A 17209-nucleotide genomic window follows, 5' to 3' on the forward strand; every position below is an offset into this window, starting at 1 on the left:
TCTCCTGTGCCCACGGACCCTCCTCCCCAGGATCCAGCGGCGGGAGGACTGGCAGAAATCATGTCGGGAAGAGCTGTCTCCATGTACACCTCAGTGAGTAACTGGGACTTCTGGTCACCATTAATATGTTTCCTTTCTGGTTTCTGAAATTGGGAAACTGGGAAGCCAGGCTGCATAGATGTGCCCCTGTGGACCTGGGGTTGCTGTTCATTCCTCTCCTTAAGGACCACTCTGATCCTGATTTTCTGTGTGTAAATAAACATCCATTTCTAGCTGGACTTTTTAAAAAAATCAGCCACCAGTAGTTTAATTTTAGAAGTGCAAGTTAACCATAGACTGCACCCAGTGTTAACTTTAATATCTCACTTAACTGTGCGCGAGTGTTGAGGCCTGAGAGGTTCCTTGAACCATCCAAGACTTAAAGGAAGTTGCTCCTGACTTCTGGTCTGGTGCACTATTTACTATAGCACATTGGAAAACCAGTTCAAGTCAGCAGAGTCGTCTTCACAGGCAAAAGACAAGCCATTTTTTTAATGAGTATTTTTTATTTGTTTGTGTATTTATTTTGAGAGAGACAACGTTGGGGGGGCAGAGAGAAAGGGAGAGAGAAAATCCCCAACAGTCTCCATACTGGTACTGCCAGCTGTGGGGCCAGTGGTGGGTTTGAACCCACAAACCTTGAGATCATGATCTGAGCCGAAACCGAGTTGGACACTTAACCAACTGAGCCACCCAGGCGCCCCATAAGTATTTTTTTAATGTTTATTTATTTTGAGAGAGAGAGAGAGAAAGAGAGAGAGAAACAGTGCAAGCAGGGGAGGGACAGAGAGAGAGGGAGAGAGAGAGAAAAAATCCCAAGCAGCCTCCCCACTGCCTGTGCAGAGACAGAAGCAGAGTTCAAATTCAGAACCCCGTGAGATGATGACCTGAGCCAAAAGCAAGCGTTGGATGCCTAACCAACTGAACCATCCAGGCACCCCAAAAGACATTCTTAAAAAAATTCTCCTACACCCATTTCATTGTCTCTTCAAATTTATAGCTGTTATTTCAAAACTATTATAGAGGAATCCACTTCAGTGACCCTGTGGCCTAATCTAAACACACTGAATGAATTAGGCTACTTCTTTCGGGTAAGTCCCTTATATTTCATTCTTTGTTTTAACAAAAGTCACAATACACCCCCTCTCATCACCATTTTAATAGCCTCAATTAGGTACTTAGTGCGAAAGATGAAAATAAATATCTAAGATGAATTATTTTCAGATTGCTCTTCCGCCCTTTTCTGGAATGAGGGAAGAAAATGTAAGCTACCCTTAGGGCATTAGGGGTTAAAGGGCAAGACAAGAGTTTGGAAATGTCCTATTGTCAAAGACTATGATGATAGCCTGAGTAGATTTCTAGAACCTGAAACTAGCTTGCTTCTCCGTCCTCTGGAAGGCTTCATGCTAGAGATCATGATGTCACTAATAGGATGAGGTGTGTTTATGAAATCATTGCTGGAAAAACACGAGGGTTAAAAAGTAGGGAAACAGAAGCATGTCAGCTATAGTCTCATGATGATGACCCAGGCTTATTTTACTAGCAAAGGTTCAATGACAAATTCTGTGGATATGGAAATAACAGAACAACTCATTATGTGTCATTCATGAATGAAACAGAGCATGGGACTAATACATAGACTGTAAACCGTGTAGTGTTTGACATCGCTTTTGAGTTTAACTATATGGTCAGTATTATAATAATTTTGGCTCTGTGTATGATGGTATAGGACATGGTACATGTTCTCAGGAACTGAAATGCTGTGAGTGATGTGGTTGGCTTTTCAAACAGGTTTCTCCAAACACCCCAGAGGAGACAAACCAAATGAATTGGGACAGACAAGTTTCTCCTTTGTGGAGGGACTTCCTGGGTTTAAGTCTGCAGTTGAAAAGAGGTGCAGGAAGGAGTCAGAATGCCCTGTCCTTGTTTTCTGGAGAGCTGCAAGCATACTGCTTTTATATTTTAATTTTCCAGGTTGAAGCCTGCCATAATTCACCTAGTTTAAGTAGGTTGCAAGCCAAACATAAATTGCATCCCATTCTTTTTCTTGTCTTACTGCAAACTCTGGTTTCGGTGGTAGGAAAGGAAGAGAGACATCTCCAGTAGATGTCCAGGAGTCTGTTTTAGGAGATCAGTTATAAGAAGGTCGGTGGATGGCTTTAATTTGGGACAAGGGAGGGTCTTGGAGAACAGCAGTGGCTCACATTTAGTCAGCATCTAGGGCCTCAAGAGATCCGTTTTCTGTGTAACTTACCCTTGATTTTGTTATTGTTACTATTATTTTGTAAACTGGATTCCCTTAATTAATTAATCAATTAACGTCTTTAACTTCTGGTAATTTTGTTGCATCACTGCCATATTGGGTATGGAATTTCTAAAAACAAAAATAAGACCCCCCAAGAAAGGTGTGCCACAGATGAAAACCCTGTCTGAACTGCACTTGGATGTCTGCAGTAAATTTACTCCAGCAGAGGCCACCGAATCAACTCTCTGTACGACTTAGGCAGCCGTTCGCATAAAATCCGGGGCTCCAGCTCTTCGGTGTCTGCGGGTCTGTGACTGACTTCCCAACAGCTGGCGGAGCAGGCAGCGCGCGGGGCGGAGTCGGGGCGCGGGAGCGCGCCCAGGTCCGCGCCCCCTTCCCGCGGCCCGGCGCGCCCGGGGAGTGAGTCTTTGTACAGTCAGGGCTTCTGCTGGGCAGGGCCAGCTGCTAATCCTCCAGGCGGCCACCGGCGCGGGGGGGGGCGCATGGGGCATATAGGTGGCGTCCGCTGCTGAGAAACACCTAGCGCAGGTAAAAGGGTGGCGGCGAGAGGGAGTTCCCACCTGTTGCGCTCTTAAAGAAATGAAGACTTAAGAAAATCCCAAGGAGGAGCCGATCGGTGTCTTTCGGACGCGCCTGGAGCCCCACCCTGGGCCAGAGGAAAAGCCCCTTGGGTGCGAGGCAGGCGCTTCACCCAAAGCCAGAAAGGAAAGCGCCTCTCCCCGCGCGCCACCTCCTCCTGTGCCTCGCACGCCTCCTGCGCGGCGGGCCCTGCCTGACTCTCGCCGCGGCCTTTGGCCCCGCCGAGCCCGCTCGCCCCGGCCTCCCGGTGCAGCGCGGGTGACCTGTCCCCGAGTACTCCCATGGCGTCAGACCGCCCCACTCGCTCCCGGAGCGGAGCCCTCTGCCGGCAACTGCTGCTGACCCTCACGGTGAGTGGCCGCTCGGCTGCCGGCTCCCGCGAGGGGGCTCCTCCCGATGGGGGAGCGCTGGAAGCAGCGGTGCTTGGGGGTGGCGGGCAAAGCGGGGGTTAATGGGGCGCCGGCTGGTTGAACAAATGGAGCTGTTGGAATAGGGGAAGGTTGCCAGAAAGAGGCTGGCGACCTGGGCGCCGCGATCCCCAAGGGGAGGAGTAGTGTTGGCGGTAGATGTACTCAGCGCAGGCAGAGAGAGACGCAGGCGTGAGCTGCAAACGCCTTTCCAAAACCGTGGCCTCTGGGTACGAGCGGGGAGCGCTGCTCCTCCCGGTCTCTGCAATTCCCCGGGAAGGTACAGTCCACTTCTGCCCCGGTGCCCGGTTCCGGCCACGGCTGGGGCGAGCGCTGGGCGGACCGGACGGAAAGTGCGCGCCCCGTGGGTCACAGAGTGCGCTCCTTTGCGGGGGTTGCTCTGAGTCTCTTTGAGCGTGTGTGTGTTGGGGGAGCGGGTGGGGGGAATCGGGAGAGAGAGTAGGGGAGTGGTCTCGACCCTCTGCACCCGGAAACGGTAGATGGGCGGGCCTTAGGAGACCCTTTGTATTAGTTCCCATTGCGTGTCTCCGAGTGCGGTTGCCAGCCCCTTAGTCTTTAGGGAAATATTCGTCCGGATCTCTTTCCCCAGAGGCATCTGGATTCCTCTGCTCCTGTGTTCTCTCGCTCTAACTTCTTTCCCACTTTAAAGAACTGTAGCAACGACCCCACCCACCTAACCCTGGGAGCGAAAGGGGGTGGCCTTATTTGGGGAGGGGCAGTACCCCTCCCAGGCAGAAAAGACTGGGATCACACGCCGGCGGGTGGGTGGCGAGGGGGATGGGTGGCATATGCTTCAGGAATTTAGTGCGAGTGGACAGCCTCTGGGAGAGTTTGGGATCAGAGGTTTCCCAGATTGGGTTCCTAAATCCTCTACGAGGAGAAAAATTAAATAGACCAGGTGCCAAAGAGTACTCAACTCGGTAGTGTCGTTTCACGTTGAGCCCCAGGCATTGGATCTCAAGTCCTCTGAAGGACAAGGGGACAAACCTGGAGAACAGACACCAGGAAGATTTATTCTGGGAGTGCTGGAACTGGGGGGCTGAAGTTTTAGGATAATTTCGCTTCTCAGTCGCTCTTAGCTTGCAGTGAATTCCTTAAAATTTTAGGTCGTGAAATTGTAGTTGTACTATCATTACAATGTCTTTCCCTAGGAATTCTATGGACTTTAAAACCCTTAATTAAATTCCTAGGGCACATTAGTATCATAGAAAGGGCCAGGTGCACAGCAGTTAATATTTTGCTGTTGAGAAAACCAAGAATGGAATAAATAACGGTTGCAAAATACATAGTTGATGACAAAGAAATACTTTCGGTTAGATCCCTAATAAAGTTGCCACTTTTTAAACCACTGGCCATTTTCTTTGAAGGAAAAAGGGTGATTAAGCATGGATGATAATAGGCCTGGGCAATAAATAGCATTGCTTTACATATGCTTACACGCCAAGACTTTCTCTGTGTGATCTCAGATCCTTTCTAGAAGAACGTCGATAAACTGAATAAATTAAAGGTGAATAATCCTCATTCCTTGGCTTTTCTTAGTTTCAAAGCTGGATAAGCCGGAAGTGGGGTAGATAGGAAAAAAAGTGCTGGCTCTGACGCACCCCTCATCCTGCTGCATTCTAGCTGGAAGGCGTCATTTGATGCTCATATGCATGTGTCTGTACAAAGTCCTGCCTGCTTCAGATGGTTCTTGTGGTGGTGAGCCTCAAGTGTGATAGATGTGCAAAGAGCATCTGAGTAGAAGATATTATTAAATAAGGAGTAATTCCTCTTCACTGGGGGAACACCCTTTACATTTCCTCCTGTTCTTGTACCCAACTAATCCTTCACCATTCTAAACATCAGCTTCTCTCCACTTCCTAATATTGCCTCACCTTGCACACGTCTTAATCACTCGAACTCTGGTTTCTACCTAAACACCTAACGAGGCTGCTTTATCTCTGAGGTCATAAGGGATCCCCACTGCTAAATATAAACCATTCCTTATACAATTCCACCTTGATTGTGTCTTTATTGAAATTCACTCCTTTTTTCTTTTGACCTTCCTGACCACTCATAATCATGCTCCCTATTACAGGTCCTGTCTGTGAAATACACAGGTGTCTACTTGTACTAAATTTATTTTGTTAGTTGGGATGTCTTCATTGAACAGTAAGTCTTTATATCTCCCCAGTATGATGTATGACACAGCATTTATTATCTTCTCAAACAATGTTGCTTTTCTTCTCGTGTCATGTATTTCAGTGAATGACACTGCTATACACCTTATTGCTCAGGTAGGAAGTCTGGAAGCTGTTTTTCCTTCTTCACTGTTCCCCTGCCCAAATCCATCATTAACTCCCGTTAAGTCTATCTTCAGAAATATCTTATGGATATCTCTGCTTCTCTCCAACACTCCTGCTATTACTTTTTGCTATTATAAATAATGTCACAGTAAATAAACTTGTCTGCATATGTCATTTCATGTATTGGCAGGTATGTGCATAGAATAGATTACCAGAAATGGGATGGCCAGACAAAAGTATAGATGACTGTATTCTTTTGGTATATATTACCAGCTTCTTCTCACCCCCATAAAGGTTGTATATTCACTAGACAGAAAGAAATTTTATGATGGATAGCATATCCCACCATTGAGGATATATATATATATATATATATATATATATATATATACCATATAGATGGTGTATATATATATATATATATAGAATTGTATGTGTGTATATATATCTATATATGTACAATACTATAGTATTATAGTTTAGTACTATAGTATGTACAATATGCTATATTATATATTATATAGCATGTCATACTATACTCTGTTATATTATACTATGTATATATAGTATGAGACTACTTGATCAGGCAGTCATTTGGCAAAAGGTAAAGTTGAACCCATACCTCATGGAGAACACCACATAAAAGTCCAAACAGATGAAAGATTTAAATGTACCATATGATACAATACAGATATTAGAAGAAAACATCGTGAATTCCTATTTAAATTTGGGGTTAAGGGGGCGCCTGGGTGGCTCAGTCGGTTGAGCGTCCGACTTCAGCTCAGGTCATGATCTCGCAGTCTGTGAGTTCGAGCCCCATGTCGGGCTCTGGGCTGATGGCTCAGAGCCTGGAGCCTGCTTCTGATTCTGTGTCTCCCTCTCTCTCTGCCCCAACCCCGTTCATGCTCTGTCTCTCTCTGTCTCAAAAATAAATAAATGTTAAAAAATAAAAATAAAAAAAAATAAATTTGGGGTTAAGAAGACTTTCTATGGTTCACATGGCTTAAATTTCAAAAGCCATTTATTAATATTGAGGAAACCAATTATATTCAATTATAATCATTAATATAAATATATTATAAATGTTATAAATAATATAAATCAATTATATTAAGACACACATACATAAACACTTGTCCGTGGCAAAAAAACTGAACCAAACAAAAACATTATAAGCAAAGTCAAACGTAACTCATAAATTGTAAAAAAAAATTTTTGCAGATCATATTTTAAAAGGCTAATCTACTAATATATAAAGAGCTCTTATAAATCAAGTAGTCCAACATGAACATGGACATGAAAAACTCCCATAAAGTAATAAAAATGGCCCATAAAAATATTTCACCCTCGCTCATAATAAGAAAAGATGAATTTAAATTTCATTGACATGTCAATCCCATTTGGCAAGCATCCAAAAGTTTGACAATACAGGGTAGGCAAGAATGTGGAGAAATAAGAACTCTCATAAATTATTGGTGAGTGTAACAAAGTTACAACATTTATGGACTGTATAGAGTTACAAAAAACACGAATAGAAACTTTTCCTTTTTCCTTTCCGATTTGTATGCATCTAATATGTTTCTGTCTATTCATATGCAATATTGCGGTTTTAATTATTGAGACTTCATAGAATTTTAAATATCTGCTAGGGCTAATATCCTTTCATTGCTTTTCTTTTTCATAATTTTCCTGTCTTTTCTTAATTATTTATTTTTACTTAAGATTTTTTTTTTTAAATTTTTTAACATTTATTTATTTTTGAGACAGGGAGAGACAGAGTATGAACAGGGGAGGGTCAGAGAGAGGGAGACATAGAATCTGAAACAGCCTCCAGGCTCTGAACTGTCAGCACAGAGCCTGACGCGGGGCTCAAACTCACGGACCGTGAGATCATGACCCGAGCCAAAGTCGGCCGCTCAACCGACTGAGCCACTCAGGCGCCCCTTTACTTAAGACTTTTTAAATCAGCTTGTCTAGTTCCAGAAAAAAAAATACTGTTGAGGTTTATATTGGGATCATGAAATTTATAATTTAACTTAGTGAAAATTGATATATTTATGTTGATTTTTTCTATCTAAAATAATATCTTTCTTTTTGTGTGAGTCTACTTTTGTGTCTTTCAGAAATGTTTTCAGATTTTTCTCAAATAGACTTTATATCTTTCTTGTTAAGTTAACACCTTGGCATTCTAACTTTTTATTGCTTTTGAAAATAATTTCTTGGGGCGCCTGGATGGCTCAGTCGGTTGAGCATCCGACTTCAGCTCAGGTCACAATCTCGAAGTTTGTGGGTTCGAGCTCCGCGTCGGGTTATGTGCTGACAGCTCAGGGCCTGGAGCCTGCCTCAGATTCTGTGTCTCCTCTCTGTGTTCCTCCCCTGCTCATGCTCTTTCTTTCTCTCAAAAATAAATAAATATTAAAAAAAATTTTTTTTTAAATGTATCCATCATTTTTAGTTTGGGCATGGTGAGTTGTTTTTTTTTTGTTTTTTTTTTTTTTCTCCTTCCTGAATGACCTAGCTGCCATTATTGGAAATGAAAATCATTTGCCTGATCCATTCCCCACACTGCTCAGACTCACCTTATTCCAATAGGAAGCTGCTTATGTAATTTATCTGCCTAAAACAAACATTTGGTTTCTTATTATCTTTAGGAAAAAAGATCTACATATGTTGTTAACACTGTTCAGAATCTATCCCAAACCTACTTCTGTGAATCCAGTTTAAACTTTGTCCCTCTTGTAGCATCAGCCTTTTGAGATTTTGTTTTCAGATCTGTGTCATCTCTGGGTTTCACATATGCTTGTTTCTGTGCTTGGGACATATAAGCTCTGCCTCCTCTTGACATGGCTCACGTACAGCCACTCTTTAGGTGACCTCGCCTGGCTTTCACACAAGGCCATCGTACAGCAACTGTACCTCCCTAGCAGAGCATTTATCCTCCTTTATTGAAATTATGACTGTGTCTTACCCTTGAACTGAATGTTTCACGAGGATCATGTTTACTGCTCTGTGTCTGGTACATAGAAGACATTAGGTAAATATTGGTTAAATGCATGAATGAATGGATGAATACTGTTGCCTAGAGTATTATCTTAATCTAGCCGTATCTCATCTTCTCTGCTGTTTTTACTTTAGTCCAAGTCACCATCCTCCCTCTCTTGGATTTCTACTGGAACCTCCCAGCTGGTGTCCTTGTTTCCACTCTTGCTGCTCTACAGTCTGTTTTCACAGGGCCACCAGAATGAGTCTATGTAAATGCTCGCCACCTGATGCTACTCCACAACTGCTTCTTCTTCTTCTTCTTTTTTTAATTTTCTAAAATGTTTGTTAGCTTTTGAGAGATTGAGAGAATGTGAGCCCCGGAAAGGCAGAGAGAGAGGGAGACACAGAATCCGAAGCAGGCTTGAGGGTCTGAGCTGTCAGCACAGAGCCCGACGCTGGGCTCGAACTCACGAACCGTGTGATCATGACCTGAGCCGAAGTTAGACACTTAACCAGCTGAGCCACCCAGGCGCCCTTCCCCACAGTTTCTAAACCTATGGGTGCTTCTCTTTGCACTCAGAATAAAGTCGAGAAGTTTTAGACTTCTACTTTGAGACTCTGTGACCTACCCATGATTGTCTCTTCAATGCCTATGGTATCACTCTTCCCTCACTGTGCTATACTACCATGAGCACCATTTTGTTCCTCTCGTACACCAGGCAAAATCCTTTCCCAGGGTTTTGTTCTGTTTTTTTCTCCACCTGGAAGACTCTTCCCTAGTTGACGAACTGGTTTGCTTCCTCATTTCATTCAGGCTTCTGGTCTTCCCTTTGTCACCTTTTCTCTCTGCTTTATTTTTCTCACAACATTTATCTCTTGGCATTATGCGACCTTTTTGCATTGTGACTTTGGCATTATATGACCTTTGTGTATTTATTTTTTTGTCTCTCATTATAAGATAATCTCCATGGGGTCAAAGACTTTGCCTTGTTCATTGCTGAACACTGCCTACCACCTAGTAAGCAACCTGTAAAGGTTGGTTGAAAGAATAAGTAGAAGCATGCTTTCAACCACCCTAAGCTGGACTCTTCACTTTCTCATTCCACTCCTGTTCTCTCTAGAGGATGTGGCCACTGAACATTCTTCTCATCTTTTAATTTCCAATCCATCCCTAATTTCCAAATGAAATGTAATCCCAGCCTTGCCAAATCCTCCCTATATAATTTGAGTTGGATAATTAAATATGTCTTGGCATATGTAGTGGAAATAAAAATGTGTATTAGAAATAAACATTTGAATCCAGATTTTGATTATTTTCATTTATGTTTATAGCCTTTGTAAATACAGTGTCAGTGCTCGTCAGCAGTCTTGCTTTTGTCAAAAGCTTTGCAAAATTGTAGAAAAAATTGTGAATCTTTCAGAAGTGTGTGTTATAAAGTTTTAGAACAGAATTAAATTTCAGTGTGTTCAAATATATATTGTATTGGAAATGGTTACCATAAATCACTAACTCATTTCAAAAATCTTAAGTGATATATTTTGTAAAATGACCTTAATGGTCATTTATGAGAAGATGTGCCTTCAACATAAATACGTATTTCAAAGTTACGTCCTTGTTTGTGTGAGGTCATAGATAAATCATCTCCACGTTGCTCCATGAAAATGAGTTGATGCTTCTCTTTAAAGCATTGGGTTTTCAGGGGCTCCTGGGTGGCTCAGTCGGCTAAGTGTCCGACTTTGGCCCAGGTCATGATCTCGCAGTTCGTGGATTCAAGCCCCGCTTTGGACTCTGTGCTGACAGCTCGGAACCTGGAGCCTGCTTCTGATTCTGTGTCTCCCTCTCTCTCTGCCCCTCCCCTACTCGCGCTCTGTTTGTCTCTCTCTCTCTCAAAAATAAATAAACATTAAAAAAATTTTAAAGCATTGGGTTTTTGTTTAGGATATTATTGATTTGATATCGTAGCTCATGTGCAATTGACAATTAACTGAAATACTTTGCTGGCTCTGTAATTTTTTTTTCTCTCTTTCCTAATCACATACCTGTGCTGCCTTCCTAAGTTTTTAGTGCTGTCTCACATTGGTTGCCATTAATTCCTCGATTATTCACTAAATTAATCAGTGAAGTTACTATTAACTCCTTTTGCAGAATAAGAAAAAAAGCCCAAGAGGGTAAGGAATTATTAGACTTTACATGCTTTGTGAAGGAGGGAGCCATGACTCTTGGTCTATTGTTTTATTCTTCCTCTCCATACAATTTTGTTCTGATTTTACTGCAGTGTATGTTTTTAATTTTTATTTTGCAAGTTGTATAAACTAATTTATAATTATACCAATTTATAATTTATATAAACTATGTACACATTAAAAGGATCTTTCTTTAACGTGTAATATTGATTTGGTATTTTAGATCTTAACAGTTGCCTGTGATGCCTGCAAAAAAGTCACGCTACATGTTCCCTCCAAACTAGGTGCTGGAAAATTTGTTGGTAGAGGTAAGAAACTGCAAAAATGTGAATAAATCCTAATTTGGTACGATCTTGTAAAATTAGTGTAATTTTTAGAAGGATAACTGTATTGGAATTAATGGTTAAAATGATATTTTATCATCTGTAATACATATGTACATATGGTGTCATTCCAATAAAAGAGATATTGTCCTTTCTTGACAAACATGATGATATGAGTAGATAAAAAGGTTTAGTTTGAGTAATAATTATTAATATTTATCCTAGATGAAAGGTATGGCATATGTTATAATATACTTCTGTGAAATTGAGAAATAGCATTGGAACTGTTTCTTGAGTTTAAAGGTATTGTTTTTGGATTTTAATCCTCAAATGTTTTGGCATCTTACTGATACTTATTTCCACATATTTTTTTTGTCAATTAATTTTTTTCACATAACTCAAATGTGCAAGGAAGGAGCAGACCAGTGAGAACACAGAATATCATGACTCTTTAACAATAGATTCAAAGAGTTAAGAAATATTTTAATCTAATAGCTGCCGACTAATTCTCTAGATTCTGTTTAAGTTCAGTTCTCTCATGTGTTGCTCTATAGCTAATTTCAGTTAGTAAAGAAAAACTTTTTTGTGTGTTGGTTTACATATTCAAACATTAGAACTCACATGCCCTTATTTCAGGACAAATGTCTCTTTTTTAGAAGGATATAAAGTAGGTATTAGAAGTGATATCTGTGTTTATGCACAACTTAATTCACCATATGGTTTCATATGTACTTTTAAAAATGCAACATTTATAAGTGTCAGTGTAATTAATTTTAAGTTTTTGGCTTCCCGCCCCCCAAAGCATAGATTACTGTTAAACCTATGTATTATTTTGTTTTACCTTACAAATGATTGTTCTGTATATTTTCCACAGTTAACCTGAAGGAGTGCTTTCAATCTGCAAATCTAATTCATTCAAGTGATCCTGACTTCCAAATTTTAGAAGATGGTTCAGTCTATACGACAAATGCTATTCTTTTGTCCTCAGAGGAGAGGAAGTTTACCATATTACTTTCCAACACTGACAACCAAGAGGAAGAGAAAATACTTGTCCTTTTACAGCATCAAACAAAGGTATACCAAACTATAAACATGCAGCATAATGAATTGGTTTCTGCAGGTGTAACATTACCAGGGAAGATGTGGAATCAGAAGCAATGTGGGATGGTTTTGCTTGATGAAAAATGAAAACCATCATACAACTTAAAACAGTGTTCAAGTGGCGGAAACGGGTTTTGCCATATCAGTTATTCCAGGTTATAATTACTTTTTATTTGGGACATAAAAGGAGAAATTGGGCTACTGCAGCATGAGAAGTTGAAATCAGACACAGAGAAGCCTATCTTGATCTTTCTTGTAGAGTCCATTTCCAAAACAAGTTTTAAAACTCTGTTTTCAAAGGTCTTTCTGGAGGTCTTATGTATCTTAGCATAATTTGTAGTCTTAAAAAGTAGATGACTGTGTTAGGTTGAGGTTCAGACCTCATACGAACTTATTGTATTATGACACCAAAGATCCAAATGACTTCTGTTCAGCCACTGGCCATTATTCACTGCAGCGGTTTGAGAGTTATCACCACTGTTCTCTCCTCCTTCTGACACAGATCTCTCTGTTGGTCCCTGGCTCTTCCTAGTTGCTGGTGAGTGGAAGGTACATATGCTAGATTTAGGAGATCACTCACTTCATTCATTTTCCTTGCATCTCTCTCCTCCCATCGTTTTGCATGGCAATATGGCAACGGTAACGTAGTCAATTTTATTTTTGTCTTTGTAATTTTGTTTCTGGGCTTCCAGTTCCATCTCTCTTTCTTCCATATTCTCACCAAGTTATTTCCTCAAGAGGACTGATGTGATAACAGTTAGGACCATGATTTCTTTGTTATCTTTTGGCTGTGTTGACATTTAGTTTGGTTTTGAAGCACTACCATGGCCTTACACCTTCCCAGCTCCCCATGAAAGGAGATGTGTCAGAGTTCCAATGTTTGAGGGTATATTATTCATTGGCTTTGTTATTTTTTTCCTGTCTTCTAAATGTAGGTACTGAAGAAGAGGCATTCTAGAGAGAAAGTTCTAAGACGTGCCAAGAGAAGATGGGCTCCTATTCCTTGTTCAATGCAAGAGAATTCTTTGGGTCCTTTCCCACTTTTTCTTCAACAGGTACAATTTACTTTCCTTTCACTGTGAAAGTCTATGGCTTCCATTTTTTTTTTAAATTTGGCTAATGAGTATGCAGTTATTTCAAAAACAGTTGCATATGAATATATGAGTGAATGAGGATGTGTATTGTATGTTTCAATATATGGGTATAAATATATATCTTTACACCGTCATGCATTTTTTTGCAGTTTTAGTCATGCATAGCCTTTTTATGAAATTGTGAAACTCATCTAGCACTCTCAAACACATGGTTCCTTAATGAATTTTCATGTTAGTAAGGGTATCACAGAGTGTGGTCTAGAAACCCCAAAACATCTTCCATTAAAGAAGATAAAATTACTGACAAGAAGACAAATGCCACGAAGGGGAAAAGACACATACATCCTCCTTGTTAATTGTTTATCCCCAAGTCCACTACTTAGATCAGACTATATCCACGTTTTCTGTCTCTTTATAACTTTTTATATCCCACCAAAAAATTTAATGCAGCTGAAAGAAGAACATATTAAAGTCGAGAAAGAAATCATTTAAAAATAATTATGTTAGTCATCCTGATATACAGTCAAGATCTTACTAAGAGTATCAAAACAACTTGGGAAAAAATTTGCTTTTTGGATCAAGTACCAGAATATCATACATGCCAGGATATTACATCATTTCTCTTCTCACCCATTCCTGCCACTCTTTCTCTTCAGCTCCTATAATAAAAAAGATGTTGACAAATAATGAAAACTAATTAAGGAAAGCATTTTCCGTGTTTTTGCCCTGCTCACAGTAACTTTAAACCTAGAGTCTCAAATCCTGTGTTGCATATAATAACAATTCACGCTTAAAAAATTGACAAAAGGGTAATTTTTCATGCTCAGGATACTTTGTTTTCTCAGACAGTTACAGTCTTAAATGTTTGGTCCACATAGGTACCATTTAGCCTTTAAAGTAGTCCTCAGGTATTCTGGAAATCTAAGATACTACTATATTTTTCTTCTCATGCCTTGCTCTTGTAATTTCTGTTATTAGGTTTCCTTATTCTATTACCTGTTTTTTTATTTGTACATGATAATGAATTAAAGAGGGTAATTACTTATTGCAATAAAAATGGCAACATGATTGCATGAATGTATAGATGAAAGTTTTGCTGAAATAAAAATTTGTCTCTTATATATATAATATCTACTTTCTAGATTCAATCTGACACCGCACAAAACTACACTATATTCTATTCCATCAGAGGACCTGGGGTAGACCGAGAACCTATAAATTTATTTTATGTAGAGAGAGATACTGGAAACCTGTTTTGTACTCGTCCTGTGGATCGGGAGCAGTATGAATCTTTTGAGGTAGAGTCTGAAGATTACATATTGTATTAGTAATTATTAAGCTTGGCTACTTTATCTCTCATTCTCAATTCATTTACCTTCTTCTGTTCTCTGAGTTTGTCATCTAGGCTCTGGCGACATCCAATAGCAGAGACTTGAAACAAAAAAAAATTTATAGAATAAAGAGCATTAGATTCTTAGATTGGGTCTTGGCATGATAGTTTTACTTTTCTTCTTTTTTTTTTTTTCAAAAGAAAAAGGGAATACCACTCTGAAAAACAGTGGTTCAGTTGGCATAAAAGGTCTGTGAACCTCTTTAGGGTACAGAGAGATATCATGGGAGGTCAGTGAACTTTGCAAGTTAGACGTCAGTATTTTTGCAACGAGAGAAGGTTAACTTGTGGTGAATAGGTGAGGAGTGTGGACAGTGCTTAATCAAGATTATCCAGTCTTTCATCATCTGGTTAACTTCCCATGGTGGCATGAGCATTAATATGGGAGAATTTAACCTAATGTTGTATTGATTTACCAACAGGACCTGGTCATTTTGCTTAACTCAGTTTTAATTATTTTACGTCTACTTTGGAGGAATTACTTATTCATCAGTAGACCAAATTAAGTGAATAGACTTCAAACTTAGAATTAAATATTTATGTTTAGAATTGCTACAACATGGCCTCCTAAGTATCTGTGATGTTCTGCTTTTTCTGAAAGCTGTTATGAGAAAACTTGGAATTAGAATTCATATTATAAAAGTAAAAGAAATAAATTGTATTCCACACACAATGTATAGCCATGCATTTGCTTTATTTCTGACTTTCCTTTTTTAAATTTAAAAATTTGTAACTTAAAAATCTAAATATAACTACCAAATATAACTAAAATCCTAATTAGTAGAATATAAGATAATATTCTAGTTAACAGCACCTGGGGAATTTGGAGTCCTAAGAAACCAAAGTTAATGAAGATCCAGAAAGTTATAATTAAAATCCGTGCACCTAAAACTTTCAAACAAAACAAAATAATAGAGAAATGGAAAGATATTCTAGGTTCGTAGGTCGGAAGAACAAACATTATTAAAATATCTATACTGTGCAAAGCAATCTATAGATTTAATGCAATCCGTATCAAAATACCAACAGCATTTTTCACAGAGCTAGAACAAACAATATTAAAATTTGTATAGAACCACAAAAGACCCTGAATAGCCAAAGCAGTCTTAAAAAAGAAAAACAAAGCTGGAGGCATGACAGTTTCAAACTCCAAGTTGTATTACAAAGCTGTACTAATCAAAACAGTATGGTACTGGCATTAAAAAAAAAAAAAAAAAGACACATAGATCAATGGAACAGGGCAGAAAACCCAGAAATAGACCCACAATTTTATGGTCAGTTAATCTTTGACAAAGAAAGAATGACTATCCAAGGGAAAAAGACAGTCTTCTCAACAAATGGTGTTGGGAAAACTGGACAGCAACACGCAAAAGAATGAAACTGAACCACTTTCTTATGCCATACACAAAAATAAATTCAAAATGGATTAAAGACTGAAATGTGAGATCTGAAACCATAATAATCCTAGAAGGGAGCACAGGCAGTAATTTCTCTTATATCAGCCATAGCAACTTTTTTCTAGATATGTCTCCTGATGCAAGGGAAATAAAGCAAAAATAAACTATTGGAACCACATCAAAATAAAAATCTTCTGCACAGCAAAGGAAATAATCCACAAAACTAAAAGGCAACCTACCGAATGGGGGAAGATATTTTCAAATGACATATCTGATAAAGGGTTAGTATCCAAAATGTATAAAGAACTTATAAAACAACACCCAAAATACAAATAACTCCATTAAAAAAATGGGCAGAAAACATGAACAGACATTTCTCCAAAGAAGGCATCCAGATGGCCAACAGACACATAAAAGGATGCTCAACATCGCTCATCAGCAGGGAAATGCATATCAAAACCACAATGATATATCACCTCACACCTGGCAGAATAGCTAAAATCAAAACACGAGAAAAAGCAAGTGTTGGCAAAGATGTGGAGAAAGGGGAATCCTCTGGCACTGTTGATGGGAATGCAGACTTGTGTGGCCACTGTTGGGGGGTTCCTCAAAAAGTTAAAAATAAAACTACCACACAATCCAGTGATTGTATTACTTGGCATTTACCCCCCAAATACAAAAGCACTAATTTAAAGGTATACAAGCACCCCTATGTTTATGGCAGCATTATTTACAATGCCCAAATTTGTGGAAGCAGCCCAAGTAGCCACTGAATGGATAAAGAAGAGTGATATATACAATGGGATATTATTCAGCCATAAAAAAGAATGAAATCTTGCCATTTGCAATGACAAGGACAGAGCTAGCAAGTACTATGCTAAGCAAAGTAAGTCAGTCAGAGAAAGACAAATACCATATGATTTCATTCATCTGTGGAATTTAATAAACAAAACAAAAGCACAAAGGAAAAAAAAGATAGTCCAAGAAACAGACTGGTAACTGTAGAGAACAAACTGCTAGTTACCAGAGCGAGGGAGGAGCGGGGAGATGGGTGAAATAGGGATTGGCGATTAAAGAGTACATTTATCACGATGAGCCCTGAGTAATTTATAGAATTGCTGAATCACCATATTGTACACCT

General features: G+C 39.5%; 1 protein-coding gene across 2 annotated transcripts in view; it reads left to right on the forward strand.

Annotated features, from left to right (window-relative positions):
* Positions 1-2702: 2702 nt before the first annotated feature.
* The window catches only part of DSC2 (desmocollin 2), a 36574-nt gene continuing 22067 nt past the window's right edge, over positions 2703-17209 (forward strand). For both annotated transcript variants that reach the window (XM_058692440.1, XM_058692441.1), the window contains exons 1-5: positions 2703-3234; positions 10987-11071; positions 11961-12160; positions 13123-13242; positions 14424-14579. In XM_058692440.1, the coding sequence (XP_058548423.1) occupies positions 3166-3234; positions 10987-11071; positions 11961-12160; positions 13123-13242; positions 14424-14579 (630 nt within the window). In that variant the 5' untranslated portion in view covers positions 2703-3165. The remainder of the gene's footprint in view (positions 3235-10986; positions 11072-11960; positions 12161-13122; positions 13243-14423; positions 14580-17209) is intronic.

Source organism: Neofelis nebulosa, chromosome 11, assembly GCF_028018385.1.
Source record: "Neofelis nebulosa isolate mNeoNeb1 chromosome 11, mNeoNeb1.pri, whole genome shotgun sequence".
Classification (NCBI taxonomy): Eukaryota; Metazoa; Chordata; class Mammalia; order Carnivora; family Felidae; genus Neofelis; species Neofelis nebulosa.